Here is a 16007-nt window from a genome sequence, read left to right as displayed (position 1 = left end):
ATTCCTAGGCAATAGCCACTCTGGTGTGGTAGTGGAAAATGGTGTTTCATAAAGAAAGTATGCATATTTCCCCCCTTTTTTCCTCCTTCTCACCATTAAATACATTTAAGAAGGTAATGGAAGCGTCTGCAGCCTGAATGGAGAATGTTTTATGCACAAACCAGTCCACGGGGGATACGAATGTATTACTGGCTGCGTGCAATGCATTTGGACGGTAAAATGAAACGACTCAATATCGCCATCTGCTGGCATTTGGGCTAGAAAATTACATGTTTGTAACTGGCTTTGTCAATAGACCTAATTCGTTAACTTTAGGGCTCTGTTTGAACAGATCTGCTTTAGCAAACATCCGCATAGCGGTTGTTTTGGCAGTGTTGGAGTGGAACTGCATTAGAGCTGTCAAATCCACAAGCGGTTCCAGGCATTATATCTAAAGCGGAGATTGCAATCGGCATGAAGAAAAATCCCATGTAGCCTTGTTCACAAGTTTGACCACTGGAATGTGAGATGTAATCTACACCTCCATTAGTCTTATAGAAATCCTAAGCGTCATTATTATAGTCTTATAGAAATTTGAGCATTATTTGAACATTATTTCTATATAGACTACACTTTTGTCGTTTTGAACATCTAATGACAATGATCAAGGGTAGATGCTCACCGATTCGATAGCTCCAACGCAGATACACCTCCAACACTCTAACACCGGCGATCACCGGTTAACGCTTGATCTGATTCAATCTAGGCCTTAATGCACCTATGGGTCTCTGAAAATATCTGAAAATCCTAGGAATGCAAGAACCTCACTGTGTAACGATAATAAAAATACCCAGAATGATGATCCATGAAAAGCTATTGGATCAAGACTAAAGAACCATCCAAGAGTCAATTATCTCATCAATGAAGAGGGTTGGGGTTAATTTAATTCAAATTGCCTTGAGTGCAAAAGAAGGTTTGAAATCCAATTATTGGAGAGAAAAATGTATCAAAAGTATATTCCCTTGATTGCCTGATAGCAAATAGTTTTATAGTTATAGCAAAAATATCCATTAGCTATCAAGCAGTCATGTCATTTTTACAGACATCGTGATTGTGCATTGTTGTCGTGATCTACATGAAAGGCGTAGCTAAACGTCACAGACGAGTGTTTACAACATATGAATTGCATTTCGCCTTGGAAAAAGCCAATGAAAAGTCAGTCGTCAGTGCCAAGGAATGCAACATCAATCTTCTAAATGATCCCTAAAACAGACTTGGTATAATTACAGTGTGTAATTACCCAACATGCTCAAACTCCTGATATTTTGGCAAATGCAGTGGAGTACGCCCAGGAGGGTCGTGTGTGTGCGCGCATGCATGTATTCTCGTGCGTGCGTCCGTGAGTCCATGCAAGGTGGTACGGAATAACACTCTTGACTGCCAAGTAGTAGTAAATCATACAATCATTTTTAGTCATTAGAAAATAATGAGGAATGGCTATAAAGCTAACACATCATTGACAAGTATAATATATAAGTATACAAGTATAATAGCCTAACTTCAATCCACCCTCCCAGGTTACAGAGCTGCAGAAATGCTTCAACTACAAGGGCATATGAAGAGAAGAGTTGAGTACATAGAAAACATATTTATTAAGTACTGTGGCTTTACAATGAATACAACACATGGCAAAAAGGGAAAATTGGTATGGGTGGTATGAGACAGTCAATCTTGAAACTCAATCAGTCTTGATATTTTAAATAAAATGATCCATCACAATCCATCAAAATGCACACATCTCCAGGAGGAGTAACACGTGTCAATTTTGTTTATGACTAAATCAATGGGGAGAGAGGAAATATAAATACATTTATACTCTCAGCAATCATCATTCTGGACCATGGAAAAAAAGAAAGTACACAAACTCGACCAGGAAGCCGCGCAATATTCTTCCGCCAGTCTCTTTTGATCAACTGCGCAAGATTTGGCACCGAATGAAGAGGCAGAGAGAGAGGAACGCGGCTGAATTGTAGTCCTCGGAAGTGTAACAACATCTCTGGGTGTGTTGTTAAGTTTGAAATGCGCGTCCTTGGGAGCTTTTCTGCACATACCTGCTTTAATCAAGGCCGTTGAGTCAAAGCATAAATTCTTATTTTTCTTTAGAGCGCGCCCAATCTGTTTCCAATAGGCTTTGGTGTTGGACACGTACCCAGGGCAAGTGGCTGGTTTGGCCACATATTCGCAGTCGAAACTTCTTTGCCCTTTTTTACAGTTCACGCTAAGCACAAAGGCATCGTCACCTGTCGCAACCCAAGTGCATTGCGTCTTGTTTTTGGCGGTGAATTTGCCCTTGAACACATTTCCTTTGGGGCTGCTGTTTTTCTTATCTGGAGATTGGACGGGTGGCTTTGGTTGCTCTCCGTCCTTTGGTCCCTGGTTTTCTTTCTTCTTCATCCCCCTTTTTTTGGATCCTTGACAGTTAGTCACCATAAACTGCTGAGATATGCAGGCAATAACCAGCATGACGGTTAGGTTGGTAAGAAGTGTCATATCCCGCTAAAATATCTGCAAAATAATGGCATAGTTGTGTATGTTAGTACAGTACAATTACCTCCCATTCAAAATAATTGCTACTGTAGCCTATCACAACACAGCAGCATGCAGATGAGATTTATGGAGGACAATGGCGCATCATATTTAACAACATAAGTGGTTATTTTATTCAGCTCACCTGTGGATTTGGGGAAATGGAAATGGTTCAATCCCGTTGTGACACCTCGGGAACGAGCACGTGGCATTTATAGAGCACCGACACACCCACCACCACTCCCTTATTCCACCAACGCGGAACATAGGCTAAAGCGCACTGTTTGAGTTCATCTGGTGGTATCTGGGTTTATCTGTTGGTGTCTTGTCAGAAGTCGTTGTTCTTAATTTGGCCTACACAGTCTATTGTCACTTATAACAAGTGAAAGCGTGCATACTGAAAATACACAATTGATTACCCCTAAAAAAACATTCAGGGACTTTTCTCTACACATGTTATAGTGTGCGTACTCCGGCCTAGTAAAAGTGCAATGAGCAACGCATTAACCGCAGCAGTCATTGAAAAAATAATATTTGAAAGAAGATACAACAGCGTCACTTATTGGGGGAAAAGAGACACTGCATCTCAAAAAGGGTATTATTGAACACAAATGTAAACATGAATGTTTCCAAAATTGTTCATTTGGACTTTTTCCCTGTTGGTATTTAAAAAAAATGGGGAGAGACAGGCTTTAAACCTAAAGCAAGCCAGTAAGGAACACAGACACACCAACAAGAATTAAGAACACACTTTATTCATTATATACAGACACTCATACATTGATTATGACATTTCTGTACAATGAACCAGTGGTAGAGTTTGCAGAATATGCCACTCTACTATGTGAATGACACAAAAACCTTGTCATGGATTTCCCCAACACAGCATATTCAATATGTGGTTTATGGTAATACAAACATACACATAAACAAACATACAAAAAAATGGCAAAACCAACGGTGTATCTGCCTTAGGAGAGTACATTATAGGGTACCATAGGTTTGTCGAAATGTGTAGAGTGCTTTCTGACACAAAAAACCATGGTACTCATTTTTGACAAAATAAGTACCGTGTGAAAGACGATGGATTTAATGATCTGTCCATACCCGATCCAGACATTCAGGTATGGATGCGTTCAGTTGTTATTGTGACCCTTGGAATTACAATTTCACCAAACATTTTGGATTGGTATTGGTCTCAATGGAACATTCACAACTCATGGTAAAATGGCTGGCAGGAAAGATGTTTGATTGACAGAAATGTCAGCACGATCATTCCCATGGAGAGGGTGTTCAAACTCTCTTCTGTGACATTTATTAGCAAAGTCCTCATTTGGAAAACCACTCTGAGCACCTCTTTAGTCAGACCTTTGAAATCATCTTCACAGGGGAATCTAAATCTGGGAAACAGAAAGCAACGTGAATACAGTGAATAGGTTGACATTTTCTACTCAGTAAAACACGGACTAGACTATGAGCTGAACATGAAATCATATTGGTCGTATTTTTATAGACCTTAAGTCAAATGACTTTAAGAGACATACAACTGCTCATCAAGTTATCGTCGTGATATATTACAATGGCTACAATTCAGAATATATCAGCAGCCAACTTATTTCAACTGACCTTCATTATTAGTTCTGAAACCAACCAATGACATAGGAACAGATGCCTTGAAGTGACTGCCAACAATACTCTTGTGCAATCTTTTTGGCATTGCCCTTGACAGTGGGCTTGGTTGGTTTTGGAGTGGTTGGTTTGGGTGTCAGAAGCTTCTTCAGTACTGCTGTCTTGTTCACTGCTGGTTTTGCTCCTGCTGGTTTTGCTCCTGCTGGTTTTGCAGCTGCTGGTCTTGCCTGCTCTGGTTTTGCCTGCACAGGTCTGGATTGCACTGGCTTTGTAGGTGCTGGTCTTGCTTCTGGTTTTGCTGGCTCAGGTCTTACCTGCTCTGGTCTTGCCTGCTCAGGCTTGGTTGCGGCTGGCTTGGCCTGCTTGACGATCGGTGCCTTGGGAGTCTCTGGTTTCGCCTGGGTTGGCTCCTGGGCTTTCTCCGGCTTTTGGGGGGTGGCTGCTGATGCTGCCTCTGGCGTGGAGGAAGCAGAGTACAACATCTGGGCGTCTTCCGGTGCCCTCTTGCACATCTGAGGCTTGATAGCCTTGGGTGCCTGGCAGGCGTTCTGGAGTTTCCTCAGGTCCCACATGATCTGGGTGAAATAATGGCGAGGGTTGTTGTTGTAGGCACGGCACATCTGGGGCTTGCCCGTGTACTCGCACCAGTAGGTTCTCTCGGCACCCTGGCACGATATCCTCAGCTTGGTGACATCTCCCTGGCCGGTGACGCTCATGGTGCACAAGTCCTTTGCCTTGTTGTTGAACTGGATGGGGTCCTCCCAGACACCCTTCCTGTTCTCTGCAGTAGCAGTGGCGGCAACACCACCACCATTGCCTGCCCTCGTGTAGCCATTGCCATTCTCGTTCTGACCCTCCACTGCCCAGAGGCAGCAGGCGAGGAGCAGCAGTGCGCTAGCCCGAGTCCACATGGTTATGCCAGATGATTAAGTGTGAGAGAGAGAGTGAAAGTGGGACTGCAGAAGCTGAGGGTCCCCCCTGCTATTTATGGGCTCAGCACACAAAGAGGGCATTCAGGTGAAAAAATCCTGGGTTACAAGAGCCATCCTGAAGAGGGGAGGAGTGTAGTGCAATGTGACTATAATTTATGGCTATCTGGAGACTGTCAATGAAAGCCAGGACCACATGCGAAACCAACTGGGAGGGAGGCGAAGGAAATAGTCAGAGAACATTGATGCCCTGAAGTTTAACCAGGTGTTATATAATCGCCCATACTAGTATAGTATATCAGTGTTTCATTGACAAATATGTCAAGCACAACTTTGTGGATTTTATCGCTTTAAAAAAATTCCAGACTGCCATTCATTATGAGAAGCTTGGCACACGGATGCCAACGTAAGATTTCTGTAATGGTTCACCATGTCACTTACATTTTCTTCTCAGTTTTACACACCGTTGGTATGTGTGGTAAGTACATTTCAACTCAATACCACAAAGTGTCTTAAAATGCTATTCTATAAGGACACGTCGAACAGTTCAAGGTTCACGGCTGTTTTAAAGTTAGATGTTTACAACCATACAGCACAGCCTATAATTTCCTTCCAAACATAAACACAATCAAATCTAAAACAGAAGTGTGGAGAAACCTGAGGATAGAAATCAGAGAAGAACAAGAATAACCCATAATAGAGTTGCTGACTCGAGACAAAGGCATGTATAGTATGTAACAGCGAGTGTGTGTGTGTGTCTGTGCGATAGAGAGCGGGGTAGCAGCACATGCCTCTTGCAACTTTATTTTCCTAGCAATCAATCATAACGGGGGAGAAAGGGCTCCTTGTGAGTGACGCAGGATCTGTAATGTAAACTTCCGGAGCAGGTTCGCTTCGCTTTGTAGAATCAGGAATTGCACTCTGTGGCCGCAAGCCAAACGAAGGGCCGGGCATTTCTTCCTCTCTCTCTCTCCCGGTGCATGTCAGTGGCTACACAGAGTTTGCAGGGAGTACAAAGAGCTGCAAAGGTGGTGAACCAAAATATATCACTGCAGACAGCCCTGAGGAACGATGAGCTTAGGTTAAGAATCAAAATACAATTACCTAGGATTTGAAATAAAATCAGCTTCACTCTCTCTGAAGTTTAAACTCATTACTCAATCTTCTTCTTTAGCCAGTTGTACATTTAGGGTGAGGGAGAAGTGGTCACGTGCAGGTCAGAAAATGTCTCTGGGCTGCACAGATGTGGGTGTGGGTGCCAAATGACTGTGGAAACCTCAAGTCCTAGCCCATAGCAAAATATAATCATCTCGTATCCAAAACAGCGGGTACATAATGGGGTACGGCATGTTCTATGTCCGACGACGGCAACGGCAACATTATATAAGACTATGTGGCCTTGAGGTAATAGCTAACACATGTGTAAGCCCACTGTCTCATGTCAAATGTTCCTGGTCATGTGCCGATAATAATTGACACAAAAACAAGGGACCTGGTGTCCAAAATAGCGACCCCCTTGCCCTTGAAAACTTGGGTAACGATTGGTTTCTCCATTGGTTTCTCCAGCGGTCACTGAGAAACACCTCTTAACGGGAACATCAATCAAAAAGATTTGTGTACAAGAATGCAACTGAAAGTTTATTCACATTTGTACACTTTCAAAAAAAAAAAATCATCATTACAAGGACACACATTTCCAATGATCACCATCAGTGCACCCCCCACTATCCGGTGCCACCATTACAGTTCTACCCTTAAAGCAACCAGGAAACATTGCACCCACTATCTAACCAGATAGTGCATATAAAACGCCTGTCATTAGATCTCAGTAAAATAGCATGTCATGTGATTAATCATACACTTGTTAAGGTAAGCAGTCTGCAGGCATGTACTTAAGTAGTAATGGTTGATTGGGAAGTGGCCTTTCTTTCCAAGACTCAACGGGCAAGATCAGTTATACCAATAAGATGTCCTCGCTCCACTCATCAACAAGCCTCTATTGGATTGGATTAATGCTATTTGATTGACAGCACATGGTAGTTAAGCAGGCTAATGTCCCCATCTTTGTGAGGCAGACAGTAGGGAAGAAGGAACGTGTAAACAAGTGAGAACAGATGGGCTATGTTATTGGGGGGGGTGGCACATTTTTACAGTATGTTAACGTTGTTCAGCATAGTCCACACGGGTGTCATAAATCACTTTAAGCAATACATCTCTTATATACAAATGACTATTCAATACATTCCCCCTTCCATAGTTCCATAGGTACCAAAAGCTACTGTGGGATTTACAACAACAAAAAAGATTGAAACAATATATTATGCATAACTGTTATACAACTAAAGACCTGAGACCTACAGTAAAAATTGGATTTGGCTTCAAATAGCAGTTCTCCAATTTAAAGTTTGACCACTACAATAGCCCCGGGAAAATATCTTTATTAACGTGCCGTATACGCAACAGGATACTTTGCATTTACTGTTAATCAATTAATCAACTAAGGAATGTTATAGTCTCTTGACATTTCTGTCCAGGTTCATGTGATATCCTACCTGTTATACACTGATATGAGATACAGTATTTCCTCATATCCAACAAGATGGTGGACACCAGTCAAAATGCTGTGGTAAAACAGGTCTAAAAGGCAACCGTCTGGAGTTTGCCTCAACCCTGTTTGTTTCACGTGATACGTCTCAAACGGCTCTCCTCATCAGTTAGTAAAACATCATCGCAAAGACCCCTCAAATATGAGCAGTAATGGCAATGCTCTAGTAGCAGCTCTACATGACATTTCAAAGGATCTTTTCATTCACTGTTTAGACAACGCGAAAGAAGTACAAAAGATTTGAGAGTACACAGCCATGTAATTGTCGTTGTGTCCTCAATTTGAACTCAGCCTCGGCTCTGATATTGTGGCCAGACTAATGTAAACACACTAGACAGCTGTGTGAGAGGTGAAGGATGAAGGTCGACCGACACTGGCTCAGATGTATGGCTTCCTTATAGTTTCCCCCCCCCCCGGGGAAGATCAAAGAAAGGGTTGATGACAGCACCTTCTGTAGTGTCTGAGGGGGGGGGTCCTATTGGACAGCGGATATCCAGAACAGGCTGTGACTGGTCATTAGGATCTTGTCAGTAAAAAGATCCGTGCAGACAGAGGAAGAGAGGACCGGCTGAACACACACAAAATACATCAGGTAAGGACCTCTTTTTGAAGCTTTGTCTTGTCCAAGGGTTGGGAAATTGATGGTGTCCTAAACATAGATGAAATGCAATTTAACACCGCATTCAACATCTGAGTAATAATGCATTGATGTAAAATAGTCTAAGTGGAAAGCCAACAGATAGCATATGAAGTGGTATATTTCTATGCTAAAATGTATCATAGAAAATAGGAACAGTATCTACAAATATAGTGGAAACTTACAATCTAGTGTTTCAGTTCCAGTTTCCGATGGCACTGTAGAAAAGAAGACACTGCGTCAGAAAACATTGACATTTAATTGCATCAGATTTGATTAGACATTTCAGAAGCTTATTGCTTTTGGCCATTGTGAGACTCAGGGGGGAAATGAAAGCAATGAAATGTGAGTTTTGAAATGAGAGAAGGAAGACTTTCATCTTAAACGGTATAAGTCATTAGGAACGGCAAACACGCACAGCGGGCCTCGTCTATTGCACATTTATAGAGCAATTACACGTGGTTAGACACAGATACCATCGAGCCATTTACGGTTTAGGGTTTATTAGTGATTCCAAAAACAGCAATCCTCCCCGTTGAAGACTTTCTGCAAAGCCAGTGAAGCAGACATGCGGGTGCTAAAAACAAGCTGTTGAAGAAGGGTGAATTGGGGGGGGTTACATAAGGAAATATGGTGTCAAGCAAAGGAGGAGACGAGAGAGAAAAGACTGTCGAACTTCTGGAGGTTTCTCAGTGTGGCAACGGCATGCAGACAAACAGCAGGAGAAGATGGCATGGAAATTGCATGAGGAGAGAACAAAGGAAGGGAAGACGACGCTGATGAGGCGGCGGGAGAGATGTCGTCCGCGTATTCAGTGGTTCTCAGTACCTTTCTGGAGTCGGTCAAAAAGCCCGGGCCTCTCTCACCAGTCAATATGCCTGGGGGGAGCGGAGGCCCGTGGGAACCTAGTCATAGTGTCATAGGCAAGGATGCTAGTGGCACAGGGGTACAGGAAAGGGGGACAACATCAATGCCAGGAAAAGGGAACATTCGAGGGTCAACCATTTTGTTAGTCCTGTCTCTAGCTTTCAGATCCTGCACTTGAAGGGAGCAGCAGGCTTTCCCCAAAACACAGAGCAGAACCACTCCATCGACACTCGCTGAGGGCTTGAGGCCAACAAGGGATGGTATGATGCCAAGGTGAATGTATGCAGTAAATTTGCCTGTGTGTAACCATACACGTGTTGCATATGCACTGAACTGAGGGAATAATATCCACTCTATCCAAACGGATTTTATATTGACTTTTAGAGGGAAGTAGAGAGTGAAACCATGGTCATGGTGAATTGATGATGATACTGGGTAGATTGTAATAAAAGACAAGCCATAGGTGGTAGTCTCCGCATGTGTGTTATTGTCACGTTCCCCTGTCTGTCATTCTGCGGTGATGCTCTCTGTGTTTGGTTCACATTGCTTGGCCGTCCAAATGTACATTTCAATGAAAAACATGCAGTTAGAGGTCGTTAGAAGTTCGTCACATGAGCAGTTGTCTCAGTAGCACCACACCAAAGCAGACATGCTTGCCTCTCTTTTTGCCTCTCTCGAAGCAAAAGGATCACGTGTACATTCACAGCAGTTTGCCCAATTCTAAAGAAGAGGAGACATGCAAGGAGTTTCATTTCACTTGATCAAGTCATTGTGCACAGAGCATGCAGTGGGTTAGTAATGCTCCAAAGATCTTGTGTAACCCAAAACTAAAACACACAAGCAGTAAACAGTGGACTAGCTGGCTTGTTTGTGACCTCCCAATGCTGGAGCAGCAACCAGTGTAGCATCCAGTGGAAAGATCAGCTGACCTCCAGACGTGTCTGAGGAGCTAGCCAACCAATTGGGCATGCACTGTGTCCCAGCAACCTTATTTAACCACCCCACTGAGTGACTGACTGCCCCTTAGCCAACATGCCGCCCCTGCCCCAATCCCTCCCTGAAACAGGCCATGCAAATAGATTTTTTTTTACCGTCGGACTGCTTTATATTTTGTTTACCTTGTCATTACAGGGTTTTTGGATACCTTTGTAAATGCTCAATATGATAACCATTATTACCAATTTCCATACTGAAACAAAACATTGCATACCAAAAAAACATGATGAAAAGATATGACGTGAGAGACAGGGCATGCTATCAACCCTCGGCAATTAAAGTTTCTCTCGAAGTAGGAAAACTTGGGGAAATGCTAAGCGTCTATTCTAAACGTAAACAAACGTATGGTTCTATATAGAAAGTCTAGAATGCATCAACCACAGTACTTTATCTTACACCTTAACTTACAAAAACAAAAGGTGGGCTTGTAAGAATCCAATCAAAGTGTATTAGTTGCATACACAGTTTAGCAGATGTTATAGCATCGTCCGGGTTTGGTCGGGGTAGGTCATCACTGTAAATACAATTTGTTCTTAACTGACTAGTTAGGTTAAATACTTTTTAAAACTTTTTTTTTAAATAGCGGGTGCAGTGAAATGCTTGTGTTACTAACTCCTAATAATCAAATACTAAAAACAAGAAAGCAGAGCCCTTAATGATCAACAAGGGGCACTTTTTCAAGATTGCACGCAAAGGAAAGCCAAAACAATATACCGACGGATGCATTTCAAAGCTAAAAATGTTAAACACCAAGAACCAGCACCAAGAAATCAGCAATTCAATCTATGTACAAAATCCACAGAAAAGCGCAGATGTACGGATGAGTTCTACTGGAAGGAGAAAGGAAAGGTAAAATGGGTCAATAGTATCTTACGTTTTCATGGGAATTGTCTCAATGCTACAATGATAGAAAAAAAGAACAAAAAAAAATGTATGAAATGCTCGGCAATAGAAATGCACCAAAAGGTTTTTGGGCACTGATCAGATTACGTCGATACACGTCTTTGATCAAGACACTTGGTGACTTGTCTATCGCATTCATTCACTACTGTAAGTGCATGGGAGAGGTGAGGGCTACTGAAGGATGCATAAAACAATATGAATAGTACTTAATACGCCGCTTTTTTCAATTTTCTTCATAAAGTGCAAAGTGCTTGACGGAGAGAAATGAAATGAAAAGTAAGGATGGAAGAAGATGGAAATAGTAGGAATGGTTATCACAAAGTAAAATGCCAAGTCCCAGAAACAGAGGAACTGAAAAGAGAGAGAGAAAGAGAATTAAGTAGAAAGAGTTAAGATACTGTTGTTTACAACTAGTTACTACTGCAAATGAACTGCAATAGACAGAAGAGGGGAAGGCAGAGATAGGGGAAGGAAAGTAAGGCAAGATAGAAAAAGGGGCTGGACCAGAGACAGGAAAGAAGCAATTCTATGACCTCCTACTGAACTTGTCTGTTGTGGATTGAGTCAAATTGTGTTAATTACCACTTTGTAATCCTGGCACATGAGAACTAAATCAGACTCAGACCCAATTTCAGTCTTGTTAATGCATATCATAGGTTCTAATAAGGAAGTGTTCCCCAAGATGACTTTCCAGTCTCAAATCAATTTAACCAAATAGGCATGGGGAAAGAGCTAGGTGGGGTGGACCAATTGTAGGGGAAACTCTGTAAGAGGGATCACCATACATCAAACTAATCACTGGGTTGCACTACCAATTCACAGTAGGGGACGTCCAAACCTCAGCTATAGTTCACGTAAGAGGATGATCAAAGTGTTCTTCCCGATATGTGACCGACCGGTTCAATTCGGTCTTATGTAGCAACATTTGCAATGTTTTTTTTACAATGGAGTTGTAAAAGAGTTGAATTTGACGGCTGTAGAAGGTGTCCAATTGAACTAGCTTCAGGTCTTAGCTGTAAATTAAATATGATTATGTGTTGTTAGTCTCTCAGAGCTAGAAAATGGTATATCATACACTTCAATTGAGGAACACTGGGAAAGTAATTCTGCTTTGAAAGTTGATAAATTTGTAACCACACTTTTGAGAAAATGGCCCTTGAATGTTTTGGTAAACCTACTGGAGAGCTCTTCTTTGTCTACACCCATTCAGCATCCTTCACACCCTCTTAAGCCTTAGCTCCACCCATCTCTTTAAGGATTCAAATGTAAGATCATGTGCTAAACAGAGTGAGTACGACGGTACTGTACTAAACAACCAAAGACAAAAAGACTAAAGGCTTGTTTATACTACGTCTAGCGACATGTCTGTAGACAGTTGTTGCAGTGACATCATGAACATGCTATTGTCGTCTGACATCAAACTTGCTGTCGTTATGAAAAAGTATAAACACTAAAACAGGCTGCATGACATCAGCAACTTGGTGGTCCAAAATAGCATAATTGGTGTATTTTAACACCAATAAACCCACCCGTTTAAAAATGAATTTAGTTTATGTCAATCGAGCAAACCAGGCAACTAAAAGCAACTTTCTAAACAATGTTTTGGTTAGTTTCTAGCTTGTCAGCTAGCTAGCTAATGTTAAGTTAGCTGGCTAACGAGTTCAAATAATGACAATATCATATAGCTGATTTCGTCTTAATTTGAGCTAATTTGTATTCATTACTACAGGAAAATAAACTCACAACAAGATCATTATTTACAAGTTAATGGCCAGCTAATTACAGAAAATAACTTACGGTTGTGAGTGTGACGAAATAAAAGCAGGCCATTCTACCGGAGAATTTAAGAACTTACACACTGTCTCGTTGGCCTAACGTTATATCCTAAAATCGACTTTGGTGCAGGTCATGTTGTCCTTCACATTACCGTCTCTGGTAAACACAAACTAGATCAAATATAATCAAAGTTTATTTGTCACATTTACAGGATACAGAAGGCGTAAAAGGTACAGTGAAATGGTTACTTGCATAGTGGAGCCTTATGTTTAGACATTTAGCTAGCTAGCTAAACAGTTAACCATAATCCTAACTTATAACATTATTACCCTGCATGAATCTGCAGGTAGCTAAAGCTAACCACCTAAGTTTGACGTTCGCTAACTAGACAGGTTTTTCTCATTGCAATCAAACGCCAGAATTTTCTCCATCGCCTTAGATGCTTCCACCAGACATTCCACTGACTTCAAAACTCGGTCCTCCAGAAAGTGGAGAGCATTAGCAACACTTTTGCAGTTCTTCGTGATATCTTTCATAATAGCCGTGTTAGAAAGGACTACCTACACATACTGAGCAGCTCATGTTATAGACAGACGCTTGCTACATGGCAGACCAATCCAAACTCATTTCTCGGCATGTCCTGCACAACCATTGTCAGCCAATCATGACTAGCTGGAAGGTTCCTGCCTTTTTCCGTGGCTAAACAAACTAGGCACGTAATTCAACAATTGTATTCGTATTTACAGATGCACACACGTTTGTTATTAAGGCACATGAAAGTTCACATGTTCCAGAAGGCATTTCTGCCAAACAAATGCATTTAGATTTTTAAAAATCTGTTTACGTTCAAATGCCTCTCCTGTGAAGTAGTGACACGCGACATACTGTATGTGACGACATAGTATTTAAAGTAACTGTTCAGTGTTCATAGATTTCTATGAAAGATGACCTATAATTAATTCCAATATGAGTTAAATAGTTTTCCTTCCAAAAAATTGTAATTAAGTATGTTAAAAAGCATATATGGGCACACACCAACAACAGAATGGTGTGGGCATATACGTCATTAAAATACTCATGCGAGTAGACTGCTGATTGGCCAGCTCAGCCAATGAGCCAACATGACATCATGCTCTATGAGGAAATAACAAGCATTTTTGAAAGATATAAGATATGTTTAAGATATAAGTTTGAGGTGGGTTTTTTATTGTGTTTTTTTCCCCCTACAATTTATGCTTTGGCCACAAATACTAGTATAGGACGAGTCAACAACATCTGGGTATGAGTTAACAGAATATGGACTTTTAAAAGTGAGATTTTCACTGGACAGTTTAAGATTAGAGATACTCACTCATCGTAAACATCCTCTGTGTCCATTCTACGGTAGAACTTTGCCAGTTTTACTGACAGGATGATGCTAGGAAGGAGGAATAGGGCACAGCAGCCTAGGCCAAACCAGAATGTGTTCTGAGAGACAGGGAAAACAGAGAGAATGCAGTATCAGTCAAAATCAGTCTTAGGTTCGGTATACTTTCTCTTGATCATCATTATTTAAATACATGATATATATGTATATATAAAAAACATTTTTTACATGATAAATATATTTATGGTTTTATGACAGATAGCCATGGAACATAATATATCATTTAATATCTCATTACTAGGAAGACTTTCAACACTGGAGCCTGAGGTATAGCACCATAAACTGGCTACGCTTCTCTGCACTGTCAACTGTGTATATTTATCTTTCGTAGAGGACTTTCCATCAAGTTGGACACAAAGTTCCGCACAATATGTGTACCTGTTTGTGACTGTGCATGTTTTTGCAGAGGGGCCAGCACAGTTTACCCAACTCTAAAGGTGGAAAACACTGAGTCATAAAGTCTACATGAAGCAGAGTATGTGAGCGGAGCGGAACTGGAGCTTTGACTGGAGAGTGGAGCGAAATTCCCAAATTCCCAAAGGCCTTATCGCCTGCTCCATTTTCGCTCCAGTAGCACTGACTTCACGAGCTCAGGGCGTGCCCGGCCCAGCATGCATTTGTCGTCTACTTGTGTGCTGCTCTAGCCCCTTGCTTTAGCTACTGTCATGGAGTTCGCTAACTATTTTCATGAAAAGATTTAGAAAACACACAGGTGCTAAATCAAGGTGACGTATAAAGATGAGGACCAAGAGAGGGAGCGTGGCGATCCAGTGTCCACAACTAAAGAACAATTGTGGAATCTGAAACGACACGTAATCCCATAAGCCTACTATATGCACATGCTAAAATAAAGGAATGAGGTGGGTAGATAACTAAATGTGTCATTGTAGCAAAGTACTTATAAACCAAAAATCTGATCTCCTAAACGTTTAGTTCATTTTCATTATATTATCTATTTTATTTATTTTTATTTCACCTTTATTTAACCAGGTAGGCAAGTTGAGAACAAGTTCTCATTTACAATTGCGACCTGGCCAAGATAAAGCAAAGCAGTTCGACACATACAACGACACAGAGTTACACATGGAGTAAAACAAACATACAGTCAATAATACAGTATAAACAAGTCTATATACGATGTGAGCAAATGAGGTGAGATAAGATCTAGACAATAGACCAATAAGCCTGGCATAATCACACGTTCAGCTTGCAGTTTTGACTGGGTTATTTTGCCTAAAAAACCTTTAGGCTTACTGTACCCATGTAAAAAAATAAAAATAAACATCTTTGCCCAGCCTGGCAGGAATGGTCAAAAGTGTGTTTAGCATCCCCAGTGGCTCTGCAAGTGTGGCGAGGATATTTTTCACTGCTGGCCGGCTCTCCAGGCACCATCGCATGAGCCACAGACTGACCAAACTCGTGTTTCTAAAAATGGATTCAAATGCATTTTTTTGTCTAATTTGCATTTAATTATAAGTAAGTCACAGCCTATATGCGCAATTTACAGACTATAACCAACTGTCACGGATCCCTCCGGAACTTTCATTACGCACACCTGTCCCCTATTCCCACTGATTAGTACTTGTATAAGTGTGCCCTTTGGTTTCTATTGGACTGTCCATTATTGTTACAATGTCTGTTGGTGCGTGTGAGTACCTGTGCTGTGTGTTTTGG

General features: G+C 41.4%; 3 protein-coding genes across 11 annotated transcripts in view; all 3 read right to left on the bottom strand.

The window, feature by feature from the left end:
- Positions 1–1424: 1424 nt before the first annotated feature.
- Positions 1425–2808, bottom strand: LOC109906030 (fibroblast growth factor-binding protein 1). The gene is made up of 2 exons (XM_020503673.2): positions 2711–2808; positions 1425–2544 (listed from the first exon to the last, which is right to left on the bottom strand). Exon 2 carries the CDS (start codon positions 2527–2529, stop codon positions 1858–1860), a length of 672 nt encoding a protein of 223 aa, XP_020359262.1. The 5' UTR covers positions 2530–2544; positions 2711–2808; the 3' UTR covers positions 1425–1857.
- Positions 2809–3299: 491 nt separating this feature from the next.
- Positions 3300–5267, bottom strand: LOC109906132 (fibroblast growth factor-binding protein 2-like). The gene is made up of 2 exons (XM_020503792.2): positions 4192–5267; positions 3300–3965 (listed from the first exon to the last, which is right to left on the bottom strand). The coding sequence occupies exon 1, from the start codon at positions 5103–5105 to the stop codon at positions 4200–4202; it is 906 nt and encodes a 301-aa protein (XP_020359381.1). The 5' UTR covers positions 5106–5267; the 3' UTR covers positions 3300–3965; positions 4192–4199.
- A 1473-nt stretch (positions 5268–6740) lies between these two features.
- Positions 6741–16007, bottom strand: part of LOC109905292 (prominin-1-A) — a 112786-nt gene continuing 103519 nt past the window's right edge. For 2 of the 9 annotated variants that reach the window (XM_031790265.1, XM_031790267.1), the window contains 5 exons: positions 14259–14374; positions 10351–11482; positions 9194–9297; positions 8551–8583; positions 6741–8377 (listed from right to left, as the gene is read on the bottom strand). In XM_031790265.1, the coding sequence (XP_031646125.1) occupies positions 11446–11482; positions 14259–14374 (153 nt within the window). In that variant the 3' untranslated portion in view covers positions 6741–8377; positions 8551–8583; positions 9194–9297; positions 10351–11445. Of the gene's footprint in view, positions 8378–8550; positions 8584–9193; positions 11483–14258; positions 14375–16007 lie in introns of all 9 variants that reach the window. The other 7 variants (XM_031790262.1, XM_020502581.2, XM_031790263.1 and 4 more) reach the window with 4 other exon arrangements.

This window comes from Oncorhynchus kisutch, linkage group LG15 (genome assembly GCF_002021735.2).
Source record: "Oncorhynchus kisutch isolate 150728-3 linkage group LG15, Okis_V2, whole genome shotgun sequence".
In the NCBI taxonomy this organism is placed as follows: Eukaryota; Metazoa; Chordata; class Actinopteri; order Salmoniformes; family Salmonidae; genus Oncorhynchus; species Oncorhynchus kisutch.
Note: the sequence above shows the minus strand (reverse complement) of the source record. Positions and strands in the feature narration are given on the sequence as shown.

Excerpts from the sequence above, each read along its gene's own strand:
- LOC109906030 (XM_020503673.2), bottom strand. The coding sequence starts at position 2,529 with ATGACACTTCTTACCAACCTAACCGTCATGCTGGTTATTGCCTGCATA.
- LOC109906132 (XM_020503792.2), bottom strand. The coding sequence starts at position 5,105 with ATGTGGACTCGGGCTAGCGCACTGCTGCTCCTCGCCTGCTGCCTCTGG.